This window comes from Alosa alosa, chromosome 8, assembly GCF_017589495.1.
Source record: "Alosa alosa isolate M-15738 ecotype Scorff River chromosome 8, AALO_Geno_1.1, whole genome shotgun sequence".
Classification (NCBI taxonomy): Eukaryota; Metazoa; Chordata; class Actinopteri; order Clupeiformes; family Clupeidae; genus Alosa; species Alosa alosa.
Window position 1 is genome coordinate 33,590,713 of NC_063196.1, and position 21,269 is coordinate 33,611,981.

The window sequence follows — 21,269 nt, forward strand, 5'->3', positions numbered from 1 at the left end:
TGCACAGAGAATCACAGGCTCAGTCCCTGCCTCAGTCATTGCAAGCGCCTCTGATTGATTAATCACCACTATGTGGATACTGTTTTTAGAATTGATTTAGATTAAGTGTTAGTTAGTATAATTTGTATTTTTGTAATTTCTATTTTAGTATATTTTTAGATATTGTATTAAGTGTTAGTATAATTTGTATTTTAGTATATTTAGCATATTCTTATCTTCTACTGTCCTTATTGCTTAGTTGTGTTTTTATATTACAGTATATATATATATATATATATATATATATATATATATATATATATATATATATACTGTATATACTTTAATTACTCTTTCTGCTGTTAAAGAATGTGTTTGTGTTGTATGTATGCTGCTGAGACCTTGAATTTCCCCTGGGGATTAATAAAGTATCTATCTATCTATCTATATCTAAAACCCAAGGTGGCCCTTTAGCTGAAAAAATCACATTATGGTTTAAACTTGCCAAATAATTGTGAATGCCATCACTTGTAATGTCACAGGTCTTTCATTCTGACAATAAATTAAAGATATGTTAGCAGTAATAAATAATAAATTAAAGGTTGATGTTAGCAGTAGCTAAATATTGTTAGGACACCTATGATTTTGAAAAAACTTCATTTGTTTTACTGTAGTTTTTCTGCTTCATACTGTGGTCAGTCTCCCACCTCAGGCCTATGTAAATTCAGGCCAACAATGCTGCTCTCAAAATGAGAGAATGATGTCAGCCATTTTGTTGAACTTGCCATCTTCATTTGCCTAAACCAAACTAGATTTAGCAGAATAGCAATTGTCAGGTATAGGAGACACCATTTTAAAGTATATTTTTACAAACAGATGCTAATGCTATTTCATAAATAATGCCATTACATTATTGTGGTTAGCAGTTACATTGATCATTCGAAGTGCTCCTGGCTTGTTAAATGTCAATTATGTTTGTACCTTAGTTTACAGTTCAGCTACACAAAAACAAAAGAATATTCCCTTAGGTCACATATAGCCTACAGTGGTTGTGCATTAAGCCTCCTTGCGGTTCATTTTCTGCGATCATAGGACACCAAAAGGATTATACATTTGTCTCAAAAAGAGTTTTGTGGTTTGTCCCAATGATCCCTCTGGGTCTTTTAGGAACAGGAACATTCTTCTGGTTTTGGATGCTGGGTACATTGTGCAAATGAGCCTGGTCCTCACTAATAATTTGAGAGTCAAATTTGCTGGGAATGCTTTGCAAAATGTAATTCAACTTGGGCAGATTTCAAGTGAAAAATATGAATGTATTCTTAAAAGAGGTGTGCTTTTCTCCATGATTCTTAGTGTGATTATGAAAGTACCAACATCCTAGCCTGACGAGCCAGACCCACATTAAAATGTAGGGTCTGGACACTCACTGTTCGCAGTGCTCAGTCCGAGGGGCGGGATAATCAGTTGTCTTTCAAATTCCCTCTGCACGCAATGGGACAGCTGCAGCGCTATGAGTCCCATCGTTTCCCACCAGCCGGAGCTAGTTGGCTAGTTCAAACGTTTGCCAACTTAATAAAAGCTTAACTCGTGTCACACTGTTCGCCAGCAGCAACATCCATCTTATTTGTTTTCAAGTAGCAGGGAATTCAAGCCAAACCGTTGCAACTCTGCCATCAATCATTATGTTAAGCCCACCTAACGACTCTATACACGATTTCATTGGCCTGATTAAGTTTCGATTTCAGGAGCTCACAAGCCAACGGAGAGTTGCTAGACTAGCCCTGGCAGCAAATGTAATTCGCTGCCGCTAGGGGCGCGTCTAGATTTCTAAGCTACCAACATCCTTTTATCTTCCTCAACCACTTCTTCAATTAAGATCATTGGAAATCTTGATTGTTTGAAGTATAGGTATCCTGACTGTTTTTTACAGTGCATGAAAATGCACTGTACTGTTCTTCCAAGGCTTCTTCTTCTTCTTCTTCTAACGCATTTGTTGTTATTTGCATGAAATTTCTTGTATGTAATTCAAAATAATTTACCAATCATTTTACCTGTGCCTTGTCAACCTGTGTGCGGTGTTGTCTGGGCTCACTGTGTGTCTGCTTGATGTGCTTTTGCATGTATCACTGCATGTATGATTGGCCAGTGACTTTCTGTACTCCAGCTTTAAATAACGCATGAAATATCATGGGTTTGTGTGTGAGAAAGGGAACCATCAGCTGACCCTCACTATTGCAGGCCAAAGAAACAAGGTGCACACGTTTCGCGTCTAGCCCTTCATCAGTGTTCCTTGTATGTTTTGTGCCTAACCATTTTTTATAGAGATTTGTTTACTTCCAACCTGTGTCTTTGTCCTTGTTCAGTAAATGTTTAAATGTTCAGTAATCATTACAAGCAATGCCAATAAACTGTTTTTTTTTAAAATCAAAATTCATGTGTTCTGTGTACTTTATAACATTTTAAGGGCAATGGAGCGATCACAACAGAATAAGCATAACAATTCTTTTTATTCATTTTCATTTAAACGAGGCCATTGAAAGCCCTGATAGGTCTGGTCACCACTTTGGAATTGTTGTCTGATGGTTGAAACCACACAAGAGGGTAGAGGCTTCCTTATACTCCTGCCTAAAACCCCATAAGCCCAGCGTATAGCCTGCCTGTACACAGTGTACCGGTATTGCATAGGGATAAGTAGGAAACATTGTTCAGTTTAAAACTCTGTAAGTAGGTTGAAGACGTCATTTTAAGCCTGTGTCTTATGCATGTTTATTGTGTATGCAACACATCTCCTCTCTCCTATAACTGTTGGTTCAAAGAACTCAGTGTAAAAAGATTGGTAAAGTAAACATAAACCATGAACATACTCGTGCGTGCTGGCTTGAAGGGGACCATGATCTTGCCTGAAGTGTGAGTATGCTATGTGTAGCACAAACGGATTCAGGCAGCATGCCTCAAATCCAGGACGCTATGTTAGGCACGTTATTTGCTGGCCGCGGGGTGAGCTCCTCGACCAGCGACCAAAACGCGCCCTCCCTACAACACAAGCTCTCCACCACAGTTTCCATGGGACGACACCGCCCACAGACACCAATTTGCTAAACACAGCGACACAGACACGCTTATTACTCTCTCCCGGTAAGCGGTACCCTGACGGTGTCAATGACAATGTCAATCACGGGGAAAACTAACACTATAATCACACTGAAGACACGACCAGCCTACTCGGCGTCGGCTACGTTTGCAAACAACATTTTCACCGGAGAAAGAGTAGCCTGCTTAGAAATAAACACTAGGGGTTCACAGGTGGGTCAAGCTACATCTAGCATAGCCTTCTATTTCTAGATCTTCTGACTAAGTTTAGGGTACTTATCTGAGCCAACGACATAATCACTGTCACTAGATATAAAGAAAACGTTGACTTTCACTCGACAGTAAAAAAAAAAAAGTTGTTATTGTAGGCCTACCCACTGCTATTCATAGACTAGCTCCAGCGCTGTTGCTGCTAGCAACTCACCAGACACTTCACCAACTCTCCAGTGATTCTCCTCTGACCATGCATTTATTTATCTTTGATGGCCATCAGCTCTCGGTATTTCCCCATTCGCCCTCTCACGTCTAACAGGTTCCAAATTATATGGGCCATCATAAAATGTTAACTGTGGGTCTTGCCACCTCTTCCTCATCAGTTAGACGCCAGTGCTAGTAGTAGCTGCTATAAGGCTGAGGCTACTTCCACCAAAGATCTTCTTTTTTTTTAAGTATTTTTTTGGGGCTTTTTGCCTTTATTTGTATAGGACAGTGGATAGTGAGACAGTAAGTAAGTGGGAGAGAGATGGGGTGGGACAGGGATATGACCCCAGGTCGGATTCCTTCTTATCTCTGCTTCCACCCATAGACTGTAAAAAATAGCTTCCACCAAGTCTACCTCATATGACGTCATCGCCGAATAAATAAAAAATAACCGTTACTAACCAAAAACTACAAAAACTGGACTTTAACACCATTTTGGAGACATATCTAACTTTATATACATATCTTGATATCTTGCTTAATGTACCCATTAATTGAAAGTGTTGTTTAACCTGCACCACAGGCTTTAATGCAGCTTCAACCGTTTAACGTAGAAACTTCATTCAAACTATGTTACGTAGGTCTTACTTAGGACAAGAGTGCTATGTATTTTTCAGCTTTGTAACTTTTATACTTTTTAAACTATTAATTAAAAACTGTTAAAAATTTCCCCATAGACTTAACATGGGCTGATGACATCACAATAGAGCCGTTAAGCAATTAGAATCCTATTTTAGGTGGTCAGGCCACCTGGATCAATTGCCAGTCTCAGGCTTTAAGCATACAAACTGGCTCTATTAAGACTACACATCCTGTTCAACTGCTTCCTCTCCCAAAAACTGTTTCAAAATAAAAGTCCTCACTACAATATTTCACTGTTAAACAATTTAACCCTTTAAACTACTGAACTTTTTAACTGTTCAGCCATTGTAACTGTTACTTGTCATCAACTATGACTCCTACCCACTGTAGCTAGTTAGCATGGTTGACATAGTTAGCATGTTAACATTGTTAGCATTTTTTTTTTTAGCAAAACTGCTAAAAATGATTAGTTAAGTTAGCTAAGTAATATGGTTAGCATAGTTAGCATGTTAACATTGCTAACATTGTTATCATTTTTAGCAAAACTGCTAAAACTGCTAAAAATGACTAGCTAAGTTAGCTAAGTAACATGGTTAGCATTGTTAGCACGTTAACATTGTTAGCATGTTAGTTAGCATAGTTAGCATAACTGGTAAAATGATTGAGGTTTAAGCTAGGTTAACATAGTTAAGCATGTTAACATTGGTTAGCATAGTTAGCATGTTAGCATTTTTTTTTAGCAAAACTGCTAAAATGATTAGCTATGTTAGCTAAGTAATATGGTTAAGATAGTTAGCATGTTAGCATTGTTAGCATTTTTTTTTAGCAAAACTGCTAAAAATGATTAGCTATGTTAGCTAAGTAATATGGTTAGCATAGTTAGCATGTTAACATTGCTAGCATTGTTATCATTTTTAGCAAAACTGCTAAAACTACTAAAAATGATTAGCTAAGTTAGCTAAGTAACATGGTTAGCATTGTTAGCACGTTAACATTGTTAGCATGTTAGTTAGCATAGTTAGCATAACTGGTAAAAATGATTAGCTAGGTTAGCTAAGTCACATTGTTAACATAGTTAGCATGTTAACATTGTTAGCATGCTAGTTAGCATAGTTAACATAACTACTAAAAATGATTAGCTAAGTTAGCTAAGTCACATGGTTAGTATAGTTAGCATGTTAGTATACTAGTTAGCATAGTTAGCATAACTACTAAAAATGATAAGCTAAGTTAGCTAAGTCACATCGTTAGCATAGTTAGCATAGTTAACATGCTAGTTAGCATTGTTAGCATAGTTATCATTTTTGACAAAACTATTAGAAAACATTAGCTAAGTAACTTGGTTAACATTATTATCATTGTTAACATAGTTAGCATAACTGCTAGCAAACATTAGAGCCATTTCAACTGTTAGTTATCGTCAACTATCTACCTAAATAATTTAACCATTTAAACTATCCACCTATTTAACTGTTCAGTCATTCCAACTATATTAAACCTCATCTACCTAGCAAATAATTTAACCATTTAAACTATCCACCTATTTAACTGTTCAGTCATTCTACCTATATTAAACCTCATCTACCTAGCAACCAATATAGTTTGTTTTTACTCTGTATGATATTTTACATCATATTTTTTTGCATTTTCATGCACTGTATTTCCATCAGGAAATGCTTTTCTAGTTTCCCTATGTTCCCCCACATCAGGCCCGCAGTGTCTATGCCCAGTGGATGCCTTGTAATCTCCCCGCTGTGATTCCCCCTCCTGCAGCATCATGCTCATCACCATTCCTTCTTGCATGGCCATCTCCTGTGGTTGAACTCCCTGCACCACCTGCTATCATCCCTTTGCCTGTGCATGGGCGGATTATGAACTTCCAGGCCCCTGGGCCCAGATGTATTAAGGGCCCCCCACTAATTGTTGCATATGTGAAAAATAAATAAATAAATTGTTGCATATGTATTAACTTTCCCCGAAAATTTGTAATTTGTTTGATGTGATTTCCTGTATTGCATTTTGGGGATGGCCAATACTTTAATTCAATCAGATTCATAGCCTACATCCTGATTTGTTGACATTGAGGCAATGATTCCATGCAATGGCTTGGGCTTCAGGGCCCCCTGACCCCTTGGACCCCTGGGCCTGGGCCCGGTAGGCCCGTGCAGTAATCCATCCCTTTGCCCCTGTGACGGTGGTAGGACTAAACATAGACAACACCTGAACATGCACACACACACACACACACGGAGTGAAACCGAATGAGACGGAACTGAACCTGAACTGAAGCTACACACCTACAGTATGCATGACATGATTTGCTTTGTTTTTTGCTTTTCCGCACTCTCGTTATGTAGAATTCTGGGGTATTCTTACTGTATTCTGATGTGTTCATACACTGTAAAAAATGACACAGTAGGAATGCATGAAAAAAATGAGGCAACTTATTACACGTGAAAATATTAGGGAAAAATATAACCCTATTATTTTTAAGAATATAGACTTTAACAAATCATGGAAATTTACTTAAATTATTCATGTATACAAAAACAAATTGTGTAAAATATCTCAATGCAATTAAGCATATTCAAAATAAATCAAGGAAATTTCCCTGATTTTTTCTGGTTAATATTGCATGATAAAGTCACGTGTAATATAGTTGCCTCACTTATTTTGAGTAGTTATGCATGTTTTAAATAAGTCTATTACTATATATTTTAAAGGATGTGGTGTATATACACAATTAGAGAGTCAGTATTTCATTTAACAGCATTTATTCAGTGTAAATTAAACCTGACGTTGAGAAAAAAAAAAATAGAGATATAACAAACATATCATCTTCATCAACATCTACACAAAATCCTCCAACTCTCCGCAAAAAGAAAGCCAAACTGAGTAATCCTGGGACAAAGGGGCCTTGGTCAAACAGGTAACCAAGGACCCAATTGTGACTATGAATGAGATCCAGAGTTCCTTTAAGAAGATGAGAGAAGTGTAAAGAAGGACAAACATCAGTTCAAAATTGTTTTTACACAACAATTCTACTACCAAATTTAGTTTTTTCTTGTCACGCTGCAGGCAAGTTGTGTGAGAGGCTATATGTGCACAATAATGCTTCTACTTTGTTTTTTCACATTACAAAACAAAACATACCCATGCATTTCAACAATGTGGCTGACCAGGATATGATGCCGTCTTGTGCAGTATGTCACGGTGCTCAATCTCTTATATTCCTCCATTGTTTCCTCTCCCCCTGAACTCTTCTCCAGAACCTCCTGGACCATCTATGGGTAAAAAGAGAAACAATAACGGTGATACACTTGTAAAGAGAAAACTTACCTGCACCCTCTAAAACACAGGAGATGTATTAAAGTGTAACTCAAGAGTACAAACAACCTAGGGTATATTTATGGTAGTGTGGTAGCAAAATTGTGTTAATTGGTGGAGTTTTGAGCAAGACCGCAACACTGAATGGGCATAGGCTACAGTGAAAGCTAAGGGGGCAGCAAGCATGTTGAAAAAACAAACGCCATTTTAAACCACTGGCAGTGCTCAAAATATGATTACACTTGGTAGTGTGGTGAGGGTCTCTACAGACAAACTAAAGTGTTATAAACTTTTGAAAGTGTACAGGAGATTATAACAAGACCTGTATCTGAAGGAAGAAAATTGCCTAGATTCGTGTTCGTTAACGCCAAATGAGCTGGTAGCGTTCGATCTTGCAGCACTGGATCTGCAAGCAGATCTGGCTGAATCTAAAAAACATGCCTTACGTTCAGCCAGATCTGTGTAGTGCTGCAAGATTGAACGTGCCCGTTGATTTGACACTAACGGAACACGAAGCCAGGCTTCCGCATTTGGAGGACAGACAAGGATTTCTCCTAGTGAGATTTTAATTTTAATTGCTCAACCATTTGGCCTTTTCTGCTGCATCCCCTATGGCAGAGGTGTTCTCTCCTGCACCAGGAGATTGATGTCCCTTGTTTGAAGAGGACCTCTCCATATCACTTGAAGAAATTAGAGTAGAAGAACCTGCTGGCACAAATTCTGCAAAAACACAAAATTGGAATCTTAAAGGGTTGCTTTAAGAATTTAAGAAATTCAGTTTCCAATTTTAGTTCATTTAATTCAACTAAAGGGTAACAAAATCTTTTTTTACCTTACCCACTGGCCAAGTGATCTGATATCAGATGCATGCAAACATGGATTTTAAATTTATTAGCTAAGCTCACATAAAACCTTACCTTCTTCAATGAAACTTTCATAAGAAAAACCAGGATGCAGTTTGAGGTACTTTTTTTAGTCCACGGTACTGGACTTTGATGAGCATTTTGCCAACCCTGTTAAAACAAACAAAATCCATAATTATATAAACACAAGAACCACAATTGACTATCAGCAGTATATCAACTAACTTAACTAGCAAAGGACTTCCAAAATTCATTCTGACATCATTTACCATGTAGGCTACCAAATGTTTTAACCGCAGACAAATAGAAGTGTTTGTGTTCAAATATCTTAACATAATCGCTAAATAACACAAATAAAACCAACAGACACTTAACTAATATCAATACTATTACTGAGAATGGACAATGCACCTAACCTTAACCAACAACACTAACAGTTACCTTACACCACATGTATGCTACAAATGCCTAAAAGAATGCCCTGGTGGTCTCGGGCTAACGTTAGCTACTGAGCAAAAATATATATAACCCGAATTAAAAGCAAATAGTGTCCAGTTCAATCAAACGTCAATTAGTTGACAGACTGCTTTAATTAGTCAGTCAACAGATCCCTTAGTGCCAGACAAGCATTTGACACCACACTAGATCGCTTAGAACAGTGGAGTCCTGGCTAACTAATGTTAACCAGCATCGTTAGCATGTTAGCTATTCCCTCAGTGGCTATTAAAATTCCAACCATCTTTTCAAATTGGTTACAAAAAGATTAAGACGTCGTCGACTCCAATAATATATTAATGTCAGTTTAGAGTGTCCCAAGTATTACAAATTATTATAAACTTGGCCATTTCAAATTGATAAGGTTATAATATAACCTACCGAAGTTAAGGTTAGCTTGCTGGTTAGTTTACCAACCATCTGAGTAGCAGCTAGCTTCTACCGCTAACGTTAGCGACCTTGCTACTGTTAAGCTAACTTCACCAATATTTCCTAGTAGGTCAAACACGTTGGTATGAAAATATATACCTGTGATGTGACATTACTTAATTGTATATTTGTAGTAGTTTTCATGCTAGCTTTCACAAGTAGCAGGAACAAAATACTTTACCTTTTACTATTCCATGCTGAACTTCAATGGCGTCAGTCTTTGAGGCATTCTTTTCAAAATCTCAACTGAAGGACGTTTTTCAGATGTTCAAAATATTTGAGGAAAAGGCTGCACATTTATCAGCGAGAAATTGTGCAACTTCCCACAATTCTTTTTAGGGAACATTTTTCTCTGAATATTTTTCTCAAGAAATGTAGTTGATTTATTTGGGGGAAAACATAATAGTTATTTTTTTAAGGCGACTGCTTCAAGAAATTAAGTCATACTTGATTTTTTGTGTGTAATTTCCTTGGCACCAGGATTCATTTTTTACAGTGTATGTTACTTCTGTGTGTAGTATACAACAGGGAGAGGTCCATATTATTGTACATAACTGTGCCTTAGGCCTGTATACCAGCAGGAAGGTCATACAGGCCGATGTTTAGGAACATCCGAGGAACATCAGTGATAACATGGGCCGAGGGAGACAGCATGTCTGCCTATTCGGGCTAGTATCTCCATCTGGCCAGGGCCGGGTTGTGTACACTGGTTAGCACCTGCCACGTTGGCATGATTGACGTTTGTATGTTTTAGTATAACAGGCTTTGTCTTAGTTTTTGACACGGAGACGGATCGAGGAAGCGACTCGAGGAGCATATTCTGTCGGAAGGCTCAGCAGCCGCTTCTAATAACAACCACAACTGTTAGACTCTGCACAGTTTTACTGTTTGAGCCTGTGTTCTGTTATTCATTGTTGTACCATCTACAATAAATCATCATCCAATCGCCGATCCTGATCCCGCCGTCAAGCTTTACTGACCATCTTCAATACAGACATTAGAACTAAAACACAACGCAACAACCAGAGAATCCAACATTTGGTGCCGTGACCCTTCTCGCAAAAGGAGAAGAAAGACGACAACATTTGGTTATCGTGACCCGACCGCAAGAGGAGAGGAAAGACGAGAACATCCAACGGGTTCAAAGAGACTTCGGGGGCAGATTTTGGATTTTGAACATCTGTAAGAAGAGTCCATCTTGGCACCCTGATTGACGTGACTGAATCCCAGCTGGAAGCCTGCCAAGAGGGGAAACACTGCTGCACTGCGCACCCTGCATGCAGTGAAGACATTCTGACCAGGTGAAAGCAAAACATCTTTACTCCTTTATGCGGGAAAAAGAACCAAAGTAAAGCTAATTTATTAGATAAATTAGAAATTAAAAGCTGCACATTAATGAGAGTATTGAAGTTTGTGTCATTAAGTGTTTTGACAAGTAACGTACCTATATCAATGATTGATGAGCTCTAGATGTCATTTGATATAAGAAGTTTTCTGGAAAAAGTAAAAGGTCAAAGTGTACACATATTTTGGGTAATTGGATAGATTCGTGAACGAATTAAAAGAAGTAATCGATTAACTACGGACAAGCTTGGGGGATTAAATATTTTCTTTTTCTGTACTGCCATTACATGTTAAGCTGTGTAAGTTTTATGAAATGAATGCTGTGCGTGTGCCAATGAGAAAATAGGAGTTGCTACAGTCATTATTTTACTGAGTGAACTGTGTGGTTGTTTCTCAACGGTCTTTGTTTAGTTTAATGGCCTAGGAATAAACTTAGTGCTACAGTGATACGGAAAGGAGATGAAATCACCAGAGTGGGGTGTTTTGGTTGTGCAGTATTTGAAAAGTGGGATAGGGTTTCCACCAATGTTTTTTTGTTGACTTGGTCAACTGGGAATTTAACGAAAGATCGTTAAAAGTGTGAGTGAGACATTCATTTGTATCATTGTCCAGCCGTTTTGGGAGAAAAGAAACAGTCTGAGTTAAGTGGAACTGACACTGGTGAAATGTATTGTTGTGGCATCATGCTGTGAGTAAAATAACTTACCAAGTGTCAGGTTACGGAGCGAGAGAGATAGAGAGAGTGTGTTTCCTTTCCCCTGGCGGTAACAGCGAGCGTGTGTGTGTGAGTGTGAGTGTGGAAAAAAATAAAAATAAAATGAGAGATAGACAACTTGTGAACAATTGAGAGGCGAACAAATTACTAACCACATTTTCAAAGTGCAAAGTTGTCACTATATTACTACCACATCACGGGAAAATATAAAAAAATATATTTAAAAGGATCACGTCACTGCACGAAACACATAGTACAATTTAATATTTAATAATTTGATATTAGCACAATCCAGATATGGTTCTTGGTAGGAAAACTAAGTTACAGGCCTTAGCTGAGATACAAGACTATGTGTCAGATTGGATGGCAGTGAAATTACAATTGGGCAAATTTGAGAAAAGATTACAAAGAAAAATAGAGAAGTTGGAATTAGAGATCCGAGACAGGATTTGCAGACATGAGACTGAGAGACGTGATTTGGAGGAACAACAGTTATTTGGGGGTATTTACATTTTTGTTGTTTCATTTCTGAGATCTCAAGGAAATTATCTATTTGTTTTCTTATTTGTTTATTTATCTATTTGATGATTAGGCAACCTATTTGGTAACCTGTACTCCAGCTTTAAATAACTCAAGCACCAGCACTCAGCATTGATAGGCCTGTCTATATTTTAAGAATTTGCTTGGAAAGCGTACATTCCTTAACTGGTAACACCAAAGGTACTTTCAAAATAATAGTTTTCATATAGTGACTAATGGGCCTGGTAGTAGTTAAATAGTTAAACAGAATTGAATATATATATTATTTGAAATATATATTTTTCTGTCTGTTCTGTTGGCAAATTTTGCAAGTCATTTTTTGTTTTATTTCAAGTAGTATTTTTTACAAAAAAGGCAATTGGCTTGTTGGCTTGCAAAAGTCTTGTTATGAGAAAATAATAAAAGACAAAAATAAGCTTATATTAATTGTCTTGACTTATGTACGGTTATTTGTCTCAGATTTGAATTGTAGGAGTTTTTGCCGTTTCCAAATAGGTTATGGAATACAGAAAATTTGAGTTTGAGTTTTTGAAAGTCCTTAGAGCCCAGGCTCCTCACTCGTCATGTGGGCTACACATGCTTTTCCTGCCCATGTTCCTCTGTCCTCCAGCTGGCACCATGGAGATCATTCCAAGACACCCATCATGAAGGACATGCCATTTTTGTGAGACTGCTCTCAGAGGAACCAAGGAACCTGTGAGCAGAGAGACAGGAGCATCCGGTGGGAAGAGTTGGGAATGTCTGATGTACAGCCCAGGTGAAAACTCATATCTTCACATCTGTTGACCACATACAGTGTGTGTGTGTGTGTGTGTGTGTGTGTGTGTGTGTGTGTGTGTGTGTGTGTGTGTGTGTGTGTGTGTGTGTGTGTGTGTGTGTGTGTGTGTGTGTGTGTGTGTGTGTGTGTGTCTTCCACAAAGTGAAAATGCATCAACTGGGCTCCCACCACACAGAGTAAATTGAACATTGAATACTGAACATAAAACAATGTGAAATGGGCACTGGCAGGCGCATCACTAGAGAGATTTGACTAATTGTCAATGCCGATGAGGACACGATGAGGACACGCAATGTCTTTATTTTCAACTCTAGATGGTGCAACATAGCAGTGATGGACTTTAGGGGCTATTCCCGTGGCTGGCCAAAGACAAGTTAAAGGTCGGACTTTCTTCCTGTTGATGACAAAGGATGACTTTATTTGTGTGAATATATCATGAAAATATCTTGACAAAAATATTAAAGATTCTCTGTTATAAAACCATTGTTTTGAATGACAAGAACCTAGAAGAACCTATAGCCTGCTATATTCATTCAAATCAAAAGGCTTTGTATTTACAAATGGGTCCCAGTCATTCAAATTATTTGGTTTGATGATGGAAATGTGTGGGCACATAATGCTGTGTACAGGTCTAAGTGATGTGAAATAGCACCTCATTACGTGAAATGAGGATTAACTTCATCAGCAATCAGTTGAATTTAATTGTACTGGTAGGTTTACAGGCAGACCCTTATTTAAGGAGGCTCTAATAAATCAGGACGATTTTGCAAAGTTGCTCTGTAGAATGAATCATCACTATCGAGCAAATCACACTGTCTTAACTTAATGCTTTTTTTGTCGCGCCTAACGCACATGAACGCGCACTTGTGTCATGACGTTAGTTTGAGTAGCCCCGCCTGTTCTGTAACCACCAGCAATAATTCAACATAACAGGCAGTTATGGCTCTTGTATTTAGTGGAAGTAAATAGCTAATTCCGAGGGTGAAATGTCGCACACGCAGCGTCCTGGTTAGAGTCGTCTCGGGGTGTTTGAACATTTAAGCAACTTACCAAGAAATGCCGAGTACTTTAAACACCTGAACTCCCTTGGACTGATTAAAACGATGAGCAACCCATCACCAGCAAGCTTCGTTCACGCTCCACGTTGGACATCGCAGAGATCTATCCGCTTCGGAGACCACACGCACCCTTAAAGCCAGGATGCATTTGGTACAGGTGCTTTGGGTTTTTACACTTATACGGCATTCAATAACGGATCTCTCTCCGTCCGCTTGCACTAAACTGGAACTAGATCACCTGAGGAGGAAAAGGGTGGAGGCAGTGCGGGGACAGATCCTAAGTAAGCTGCGACTTAGCAGCCCCCCAGACGGACATGTCTCCAGTGAGGCGCCGCTGCAATTTCAAGCGCTATTTAACAGCACAAAAAAACTTCTAGAGGAACTTAACAAGGAGCGACGGCACAACTGTGGCAGTGCGAACCCTGAGGATGAGTACTATGCCAAGGAAGTCCTCAAAATCAACATGATGGATGAATCAACAGAGAACAGTGAGCAACATATTTGTATACTTGTGGTGGATGATACTCTAATGTACTGTAGCGTTCATTAGTGTATTCATATTTAGTCGACAAGCATTCGCACTGTTGTTAGGCTATATGTGAGGATTTTTAACAGTTTCTCCTCAGTCGAAAACTGTTCTTAGATCAAATAAAACGTGTAGTGTGTTTTCGACTCTCAACATGGCACCGTTTATCACCTGCAAGTTATATGGCAAAATAACAACACCTGACGTGCATTTTCATTCATTGTCAGTTGAAATTTGATGACCAGTCTACACAATGTAATTTCAATATAGTTGCGTAAAATTAGCTGCACAAATTAATTAGGTAAAACAGTTCAACACAGCAAGTAAAATAGGCTAATTTGTATGATTGACATTATGTAATGACTGTGTGGAATAAATAACAGATATGTCCCTCTGCATTCTTACATAAGTAATCGATATGTCAGATGAGGTGTGATCAGATATCGTCAGTGAGGCCTCAGTCAATGTGCGGCTAAATGATCACGTCCAATTTAACTAGTTGGGTTACTTAAATTACTCATGACTAGAGAGGTCAGCAGGTTTCATACCCCAGTGATGTCAGAAATTATTAAAGTTTAATGTTTACATGTGTTTTAAGCAAGTTTGGTTGAACCAACTGAGGGAGATACGATTCAGTTCAGTAGAGGGTTCATTAATGCAAACAAAGCTAAAGAAATTCCTAGTGCTTAATGCAGAGGAAGAGTTGACCTCAAGGTGGTGTTGGTATAGGCATTTGTTCTGCTATGTGTTTCATAGGCTTATTCGAATGGCTTGGGTTTGCGTAAAAGATGCAGCAAAGACGATTAGTGGAAAACGATTTAACAGTGAGTTTGACCTAGTTGCAATATTTCATTCTACACAATTGAAATTCATCAAACATACTGCTCCAAGATTAGTTTATTTAACCAAACCTACTGAATTTGTCAGCGTTGCAAATTGCCGTTGGGGTAGATCTAATCTATTTAAGGCAACATTATTTAAAAACAGACAATTAGACCATAAATAGTGATGAATAGAATATACCATGAATAGTGAATTTAAAATGTTTGTGATGTATTAGTTTTATTTTGATTCTGTTCTATAATTTTATTTTGAGTTCTACATATAACTATACAGGTACATTAACTTACCAGTGCTCTTCCTGTAAGGATGGGGTGTCATACAAGGACACACTCATGTGAGGTTTGTCTGCATGCATTTTGGCATGGTTGCTTCACTTGTTGCAGGTGGGGTTTATGATTGTGCAAAGGAGAGTTCCAGATTGTTCTTTTTCAACGTTACAAGCCTTGAGAGGAATGCCAGCAGCCTGTTCCGTGCCAAGTTTCGACTCCTGCGGGAACCAAACCCCAGGGCCAGACGGAGTGAACAACGCATCGAGCTCTACCAGGTCTGTCCCGCTGGAGATATGCAATGGAAAAAGGACTAGTTTCACAAGGGCAGAGGGGAGGATGAGTTGACATCCATTTACATCCACAAGACAGTGCAGGTCAGGCCCCAGTGAAGTTAGTATGAATAACACATACTCAGATTTCCATTCTAAATTGTGTCAAAGATTACATGTAAAAGTAGTCATAAAGGTATATGGGTACTTAGGTGACATCATTTCCAACTCCATGGACCTTCAAGGTGGTTTTTATAGCATTCTTTTCAGCCTTCAGGATCAGAGGATGAGTAGCCTACTGATTTTGCATTTGTATCAGGCAGAATTCAGAGCATGACCATGTTGCTTGGTCTGTGGTGGATGGGTGTGAGGTTTATTGACTAACACAGGTGATCTGCTCCCCAGAGACGTAAAGGTGAACAAGGTGTGTCAAACCGGCGCTACATTGATGGCAAAAATGTCCAGACTAAAGGTGCAGTTGAGTGGATCACATTTGATGTGACTGAGACCATTAGGGAGTGGCTGACGCATCAAGGTAAGTGGCAAAGCTGAACCCATCCTGTAAACAGTGATTGAGTGAGCGAAATCATGTAGTGTAACAAAATGACATAAGACTAATTTCTGAAAGCTAATATACAAAGAAAGATAAGAGATATTTTGCACACCAGATAGCTCCCATTCATAATGGTTTTTATTTATTTTGTGATGTTATGATTATGATTATACGGAGCTATTTGGTTTGCAAATCACCCTTTATCCTCTTGTGATACTCTCATACTGGATCCTGCACCCATACAACTTTGGCAGGGGATGTGCGTGGCCTTACACTTCATGAAAGCTAATATACAGGATTTTATAATGTAATGCAATACAGCTCTCATTCTGCATGGTACCAGAATAGGCTCTGAGATTAGACCTGTCGGGCTGAGCTTTTTTCAATTGTTTCCATCCACAGAACACAATCTTGGTTTAGAGATTGGTGTGCATTGTCCATGCCAGTCCTTCAATCCAAATGGTGACACCATCAACAATGAAGATGAAATACTGGAAGTGAAATTTAAAGGTAATCAAACAACTCTCCACTGATGTTGATGGGAATCAATGATGTGTGTGTGTGTGTGTGTGTGTGTGTGTGTGTGTGGGGGGGTTGATAATGCCTGGGAGTCTTCTTTCCATTGGGGCGAGTCATTGCATTTTACACTACAATACACCCTGTTTGTTCTGTTGTTCAATTAATCGGGATAGGGAATACTAATAACATCAAATACGTGGGTTCAATTCCAACCAACGAAGCACACACATTATAGATTACTACACCTTACAGTACATCTGCTATTTCTTGATCTATTATGTGTTTTGCCCTGATGGAGTTTTGAATCTGATATTTCAGAGAGGTTTTATACTTATAGTATTAACAGTTACACATGCACAGAAAAATTGGTTAGTCTCTTTCAGAATTCAGTATATATTTTTAAGAGCTCTATTAGTGTAGATCTTGGCCCAGTATCTCTAACTAGTATTCACATGCACAGAAAAATTGCCACTTTTAACAAAGTAAAATAAATCCACACTGTGTTATCCATATTCACAGTATGTACACTCATTAACACTCTAGGAAGCATTTAATACCACTGGAAAAACATTGGACAATAACCCCCCATCATCATCAAACATATTCTGAATGTATTTTTTAAAATCCGATACCGCATGGCGCAGTCCATCTTACTGTGTTACCCAGCTCTTATTTTACCACTGCACCCCTGCTTATGGGCCCATGATGGTATGGCTTTGGTGTGCTGTTTGGTGCAGGTGTAGTGGCCCAGGAGGAGAGGAAGCGTGGAGACCTGGGACGCCTGAAGAGGCAGCGAGAGGACCGTCTGCCCCATCTGATCCTGATGATGCTCCCATCACATCACTCCAGCACCAAGTCCAATCACCGCCGCAAACGGACACTGGACACCAACTACTGTTTCTCGTAGGTCTCTACTTAACAACGAATAATTAATCATTTGCCTCTGATGCACAGTCTCTCTAACTAGTATATGTTAAACATTCTATTGGTAATTATTATATTCAATTATTATGTTCATATTGTATATGAACGTTTTGCCCTTACAAAATACTACATAGCCTACTCACCCATTGTCATGGATGGACATACTGTATGTATCATTACTCCTGAGGATTGGCCAGTAAAAGTGGAATTGTTTTTATCAGTGGTTTACCAGTGACCTCTTTTCTCCTCCAGCTAATGGAACTGATTAAAACTAAAATAAAAGTTTTATTTTCCGCTCATGTCTCTTTGTCCCCGGATCTGTTCCGTCAGTAACTACGAGGAGAACTGCTGTGTCCGCTCGCTCTACATCGACTTCCGACGCGACCTGGACTGGAGATGGATACATGAACCCAAGGGTTACTATGCCAACTACTGCTCTGGGCCTTGCCCCTACATGCAGAGCTCCGACGCCACCCATAGTACGGTAAGGACACCATACCTCTAGGACTTTGTTGGTGTCTGCTATTTTTTGACTACTTTGTCCTTCCAAACAGTGTGGTGTAGTCAAAAGCAGTGTAGGCTACACCTATTACACTACATCAAAGCAGAGGTTGGTGTCACTTGAATATCGTGAACAGTTGAAGCAGATGTAGAGAAATTAATTAGTCAAATGAGAGACCATCACAACTCGCCGAGCTATAGTTTGAGTTTAAGGCATTCACTTCAGTCCGGTTTATGGTTTAGCCTGTGAGCACAATTATTGTGACATTATGTTATTCTGTAAAGAATGCTCTTACAAGTATTTTTATTGCATGGTTATCCAGTTAGTTTTCGAGTATGAAGAAGCATTCAAGTAAGAATTTGATTGTACTTAGTACACTGCCTTTTACACATGCCAATAAACATTGAACGTTGAACATGGGTCTACTCCTGGCTTACCACCATGTCTTCTCTCTCTGATACCAACAGCTGCTGAGTCTGTACCAGACGCTGAACCCAGATGCGTCCATCTCACCCTGCTGTGTTCCTCAGGAGATGGAGCCCCTCACCATCCTCTACTTCTCTGGCCGCAACCCTAAGGTGGAGCACCTCTCCAACATGATTGTGAAGTCCTGCCGCTGTAGCTGACGGAGAGGAGGGAGCCAGAGTGCCTGGGCTGGCTCGCCAAGTTTGCATATGGGGACATTAGCACGTGTTCCACATCAATGTCAGGTTAAGGGCATGCTTCAACACTGCTGACTAAGGTTATGCGTGCAGCCATGCGTGAGATCACGTATGGATTCTGATCCCATCCCAGGATGTGGACTTACAAAAGGACCTGCACACTGACAAAGAAAAAAGAGTTGAGGTCAGATGCTAAGCCCATTGGATTTCATGGGTTTTTTTATTATCTGATTTTGTTTTTGTTTTTTGTTGCCTACAGATTGCTTTTTTGAACGGCAATCCAAAAATGGAACGTATTGCAGTACATGATGTATTTCCTATATTATTTTTCTGCATTAAACTCAGTGGTTTACCTCAATTACGTCACATAGAAGGGACAGTAAGTCAGAAGGTAGAGACTTTCAGGACTTTTTGCACTTGACAATGCATGTGTTATGTAAACTCTAGATCCCTTGCTAGTTTAGACTTAGTCTGTAGAATACAGAAGAAAATGTAGACGTTTGCCAGCAGTAGATGTTAAAAACATGGAGGAGTGTTAATCGAAAAGTATTTCTTTTCATCTTGTATTCCATTTGACTGTGAATCTAAAGTGAAATAAATAACTCAGAATGGATTTACATTATTTTAGGTGAATATGGGATGCATTGTCAACATTTGTTCATCTAATATTACTGTTTTTTTGTTTTAATCCATAACCCTTTTATGTGTTGCACTGTCTGAGTAATAACAAAATGCTCCCAGGAAAACCATTAGGGCTTACACACTGATGGATGTGTGCTGACAGGTGGTCAGGGAGAATGCAGTGCCCAGTCTCTCTCTCACACTAGGCCAGGCCATTCCCCTAGTTAGGCCAACAATGACAGGGGCCCCAGAAACCCTCCCCATGTTTTCTGAGTGCAATCAGGCGACGTGCACAACCACCCAACCTGCTTGAAAACTGCAGCAGTGGTGGAAAAAGAGAGAGCTGCTGCTTTGTGCATGGCTGCCCTGTAGTCTGAAGAAAAAACAAAGCATCTTTCGAATGTTCTCGTTTCCAATTTGCCCACAGAAAGTAGCACCAAATCTCTGATCACAGTGTTTAATATTTGATTATTTAAAACGACAGTAACATATTTTTGAAAGTATAAAATAATATCAGTATATAAAATATTTGGGTGTTAGATATTTCAAGGCCTGCCTACATTGATGCTATGTTTGTATAGCCTGTAGGCCTAATGTTGCATTGATTCATGGATATCGAAATGTCAATTCGCTTTTTTCCCTGCTTTACAGGGGTCCATTTCCCAAAAGCATAGTTGCTAACTATGATAGCAACTATCTTGGTAGTGTCACTGCCAAATGTGAGTAGAGTTACGCATGCACAAACACTTAATCACATTGTCACATATCACGTTTTTAATTTTGGAAAAGTAAAAAATAAGAGCATGTGTTAGCTCTTACTAAAATGTGGCCAACATAATTTCAATACCATATTTCGTATCGTTAACGTATCTGTAACGTGTCACGCAGCTGTCAACTGAGATTTGGAAGATGCATCGTAGTTAGAAACTATGCTTTTGGAAAACGCACCTGTAAAGCTAACTGATAAACAACGAAAGAAAGAAAGAAAGAATGAAGGAAAGAAAGGATGTATGAATAAATAAAATTGACAATTGTGATGTTATCCCTGTCCGCTGAGATTGGCATTGGTCCATATGTTTCCCTAATAGGCTATTTCCTATAGGAAAAATATATCGGCTAACAGATATAAGTCTTTAAGGCCAGCTGAGTACCCTGCTCCATTTTATACGCGTTAGCATGTATGTAACAGCTAACTGAGCGGAGTACACTGTGTATCCATGGAGGTTAATAGGCAAGAGATCGAAAAGTTGCCAGTGGGCTCAGAGGTCCATGCGAGGACAGCAATCGGCACAAGAGGATGAGGAGGCCAACTAGCCTCATTATCACATCGGGACAGAACGGCAGAGTGAAAAAACACACATTTATGAACTAATTTAATTAACCAGAAGAATAAAAACGAAAAGCTGATTAAATGATTGTCTACACGTGAGCTATCGTCACTCTTACCGCTATACAATAGGGCCAAGGTCTTTCTGCAGAAACAATGAGTGCCTTGGTGCGCGCACCCCCGATTTCACTTTGACTCCCTGCATTTCTACATTGTGACAAAAACTGTCAGTCAGACAGTGAATTTTGGTTTACTAAATTAGCATAGTGGTAACAATTATCATTTCAATTCTACCTGAAATCTGCTCACTGCAGACGTTATAATGCAGACCCAAGCAGCAGCACAGCCTTTAAAGACGCACACTTTGAATTTGATCAGAGCGGCTCTAGTTCTTCACTGGTTAACTTAATGTGATTGGCTGGATGACCGTTCAATCAAATCAACAGACCTATTGTGTCTCTCTGTGTGTGCGTTATGGTAGATACGGTTCCAACTCTTTACGGGAGCGTTTATTTCCATATTTTACTTTCAATTTAATCTGACAAAAAGTGTGGGGGATAGAATCGCGTTCCAG

General features: G+C 39.0%; 1 protein-coding gene and 1 long non-coding RNA gene across 2 annotated transcripts; one reads left to right on the plus strand and one right to left on the minus strand.

The window, feature by feature from the left end:
• Positions 1 to 6,920: 6,920 nt before the first annotated feature.
• LOC125299587 lies at positions 6,921 to 9,497 on the minus strand. The gene is made up of 5 exons (XR_007194404.1): positions 9,427 to 9,497; positions 8,376 to 8,471; positions 8,043 to 8,178; positions 7,285 to 7,415; positions 6,921 to 7,104 (listed from the first exon to the last, which is right to left on the minus strand). It is a non-coding gene; the product is annotated as an uncharacterized LOC125299587 (long non-coding RNA).
• A 3,515-nt stretch (positions 9,498 to 13,012) lies between these two features.
• Positions 13,013 to 19,360, plus strand: LOC125299817 (transforming growth factor beta-3 proprotein-like). Its single transcript, XM_048251281.1, has 7 exons — positions 13,013 to 14,168; positions 15,433 to 15,593; positions 15,993 to 16,122; positions 16,543 to 16,650; positions 17,397 to 17,562; positions 17,914 to 18,067; positions 18,553 to 19,360. Exons 1-7 carry the CDS (start codon positions 13,823 to 13,825, stop codon positions 18,709 to 18,711), a joined length of 1,224 nt encoding a protein of 407 aa, XP_048107238.1. The 5' UTR covers positions 13,013 to 13,822; the 3' UTR covers positions 18,712 to 19,360.
• The last annotated feature ends 1,909 nt before the right edge of the window (positions 19,361 to 21,269 follow it).

Bases quoted from the DNA above. Each gene is read 5' to 3' on its own strand.
- LOC125299817 (XM_048251281.1), top strand. From the start codon at position 13,823: ATGCATTTGGTACAGGTGCTTTGGGTTTTTACACTTATACGGCATTCA. The intron at 15,594-15,992 runs GTCTGTCCCGCT...TCTGCTCCCCAG, and splicing joins AACGCATCGAGCTCTACCAG to AGACGTAAAGGTGAACAAGG. The intron at 16,651-17,396 runs GTAATCAAACAA...TGTTTGGTGCAG, and splicing joins ACTGGAAGTGAAATTTAAAG to GTGTAGTGGCCCAGGAGGAG.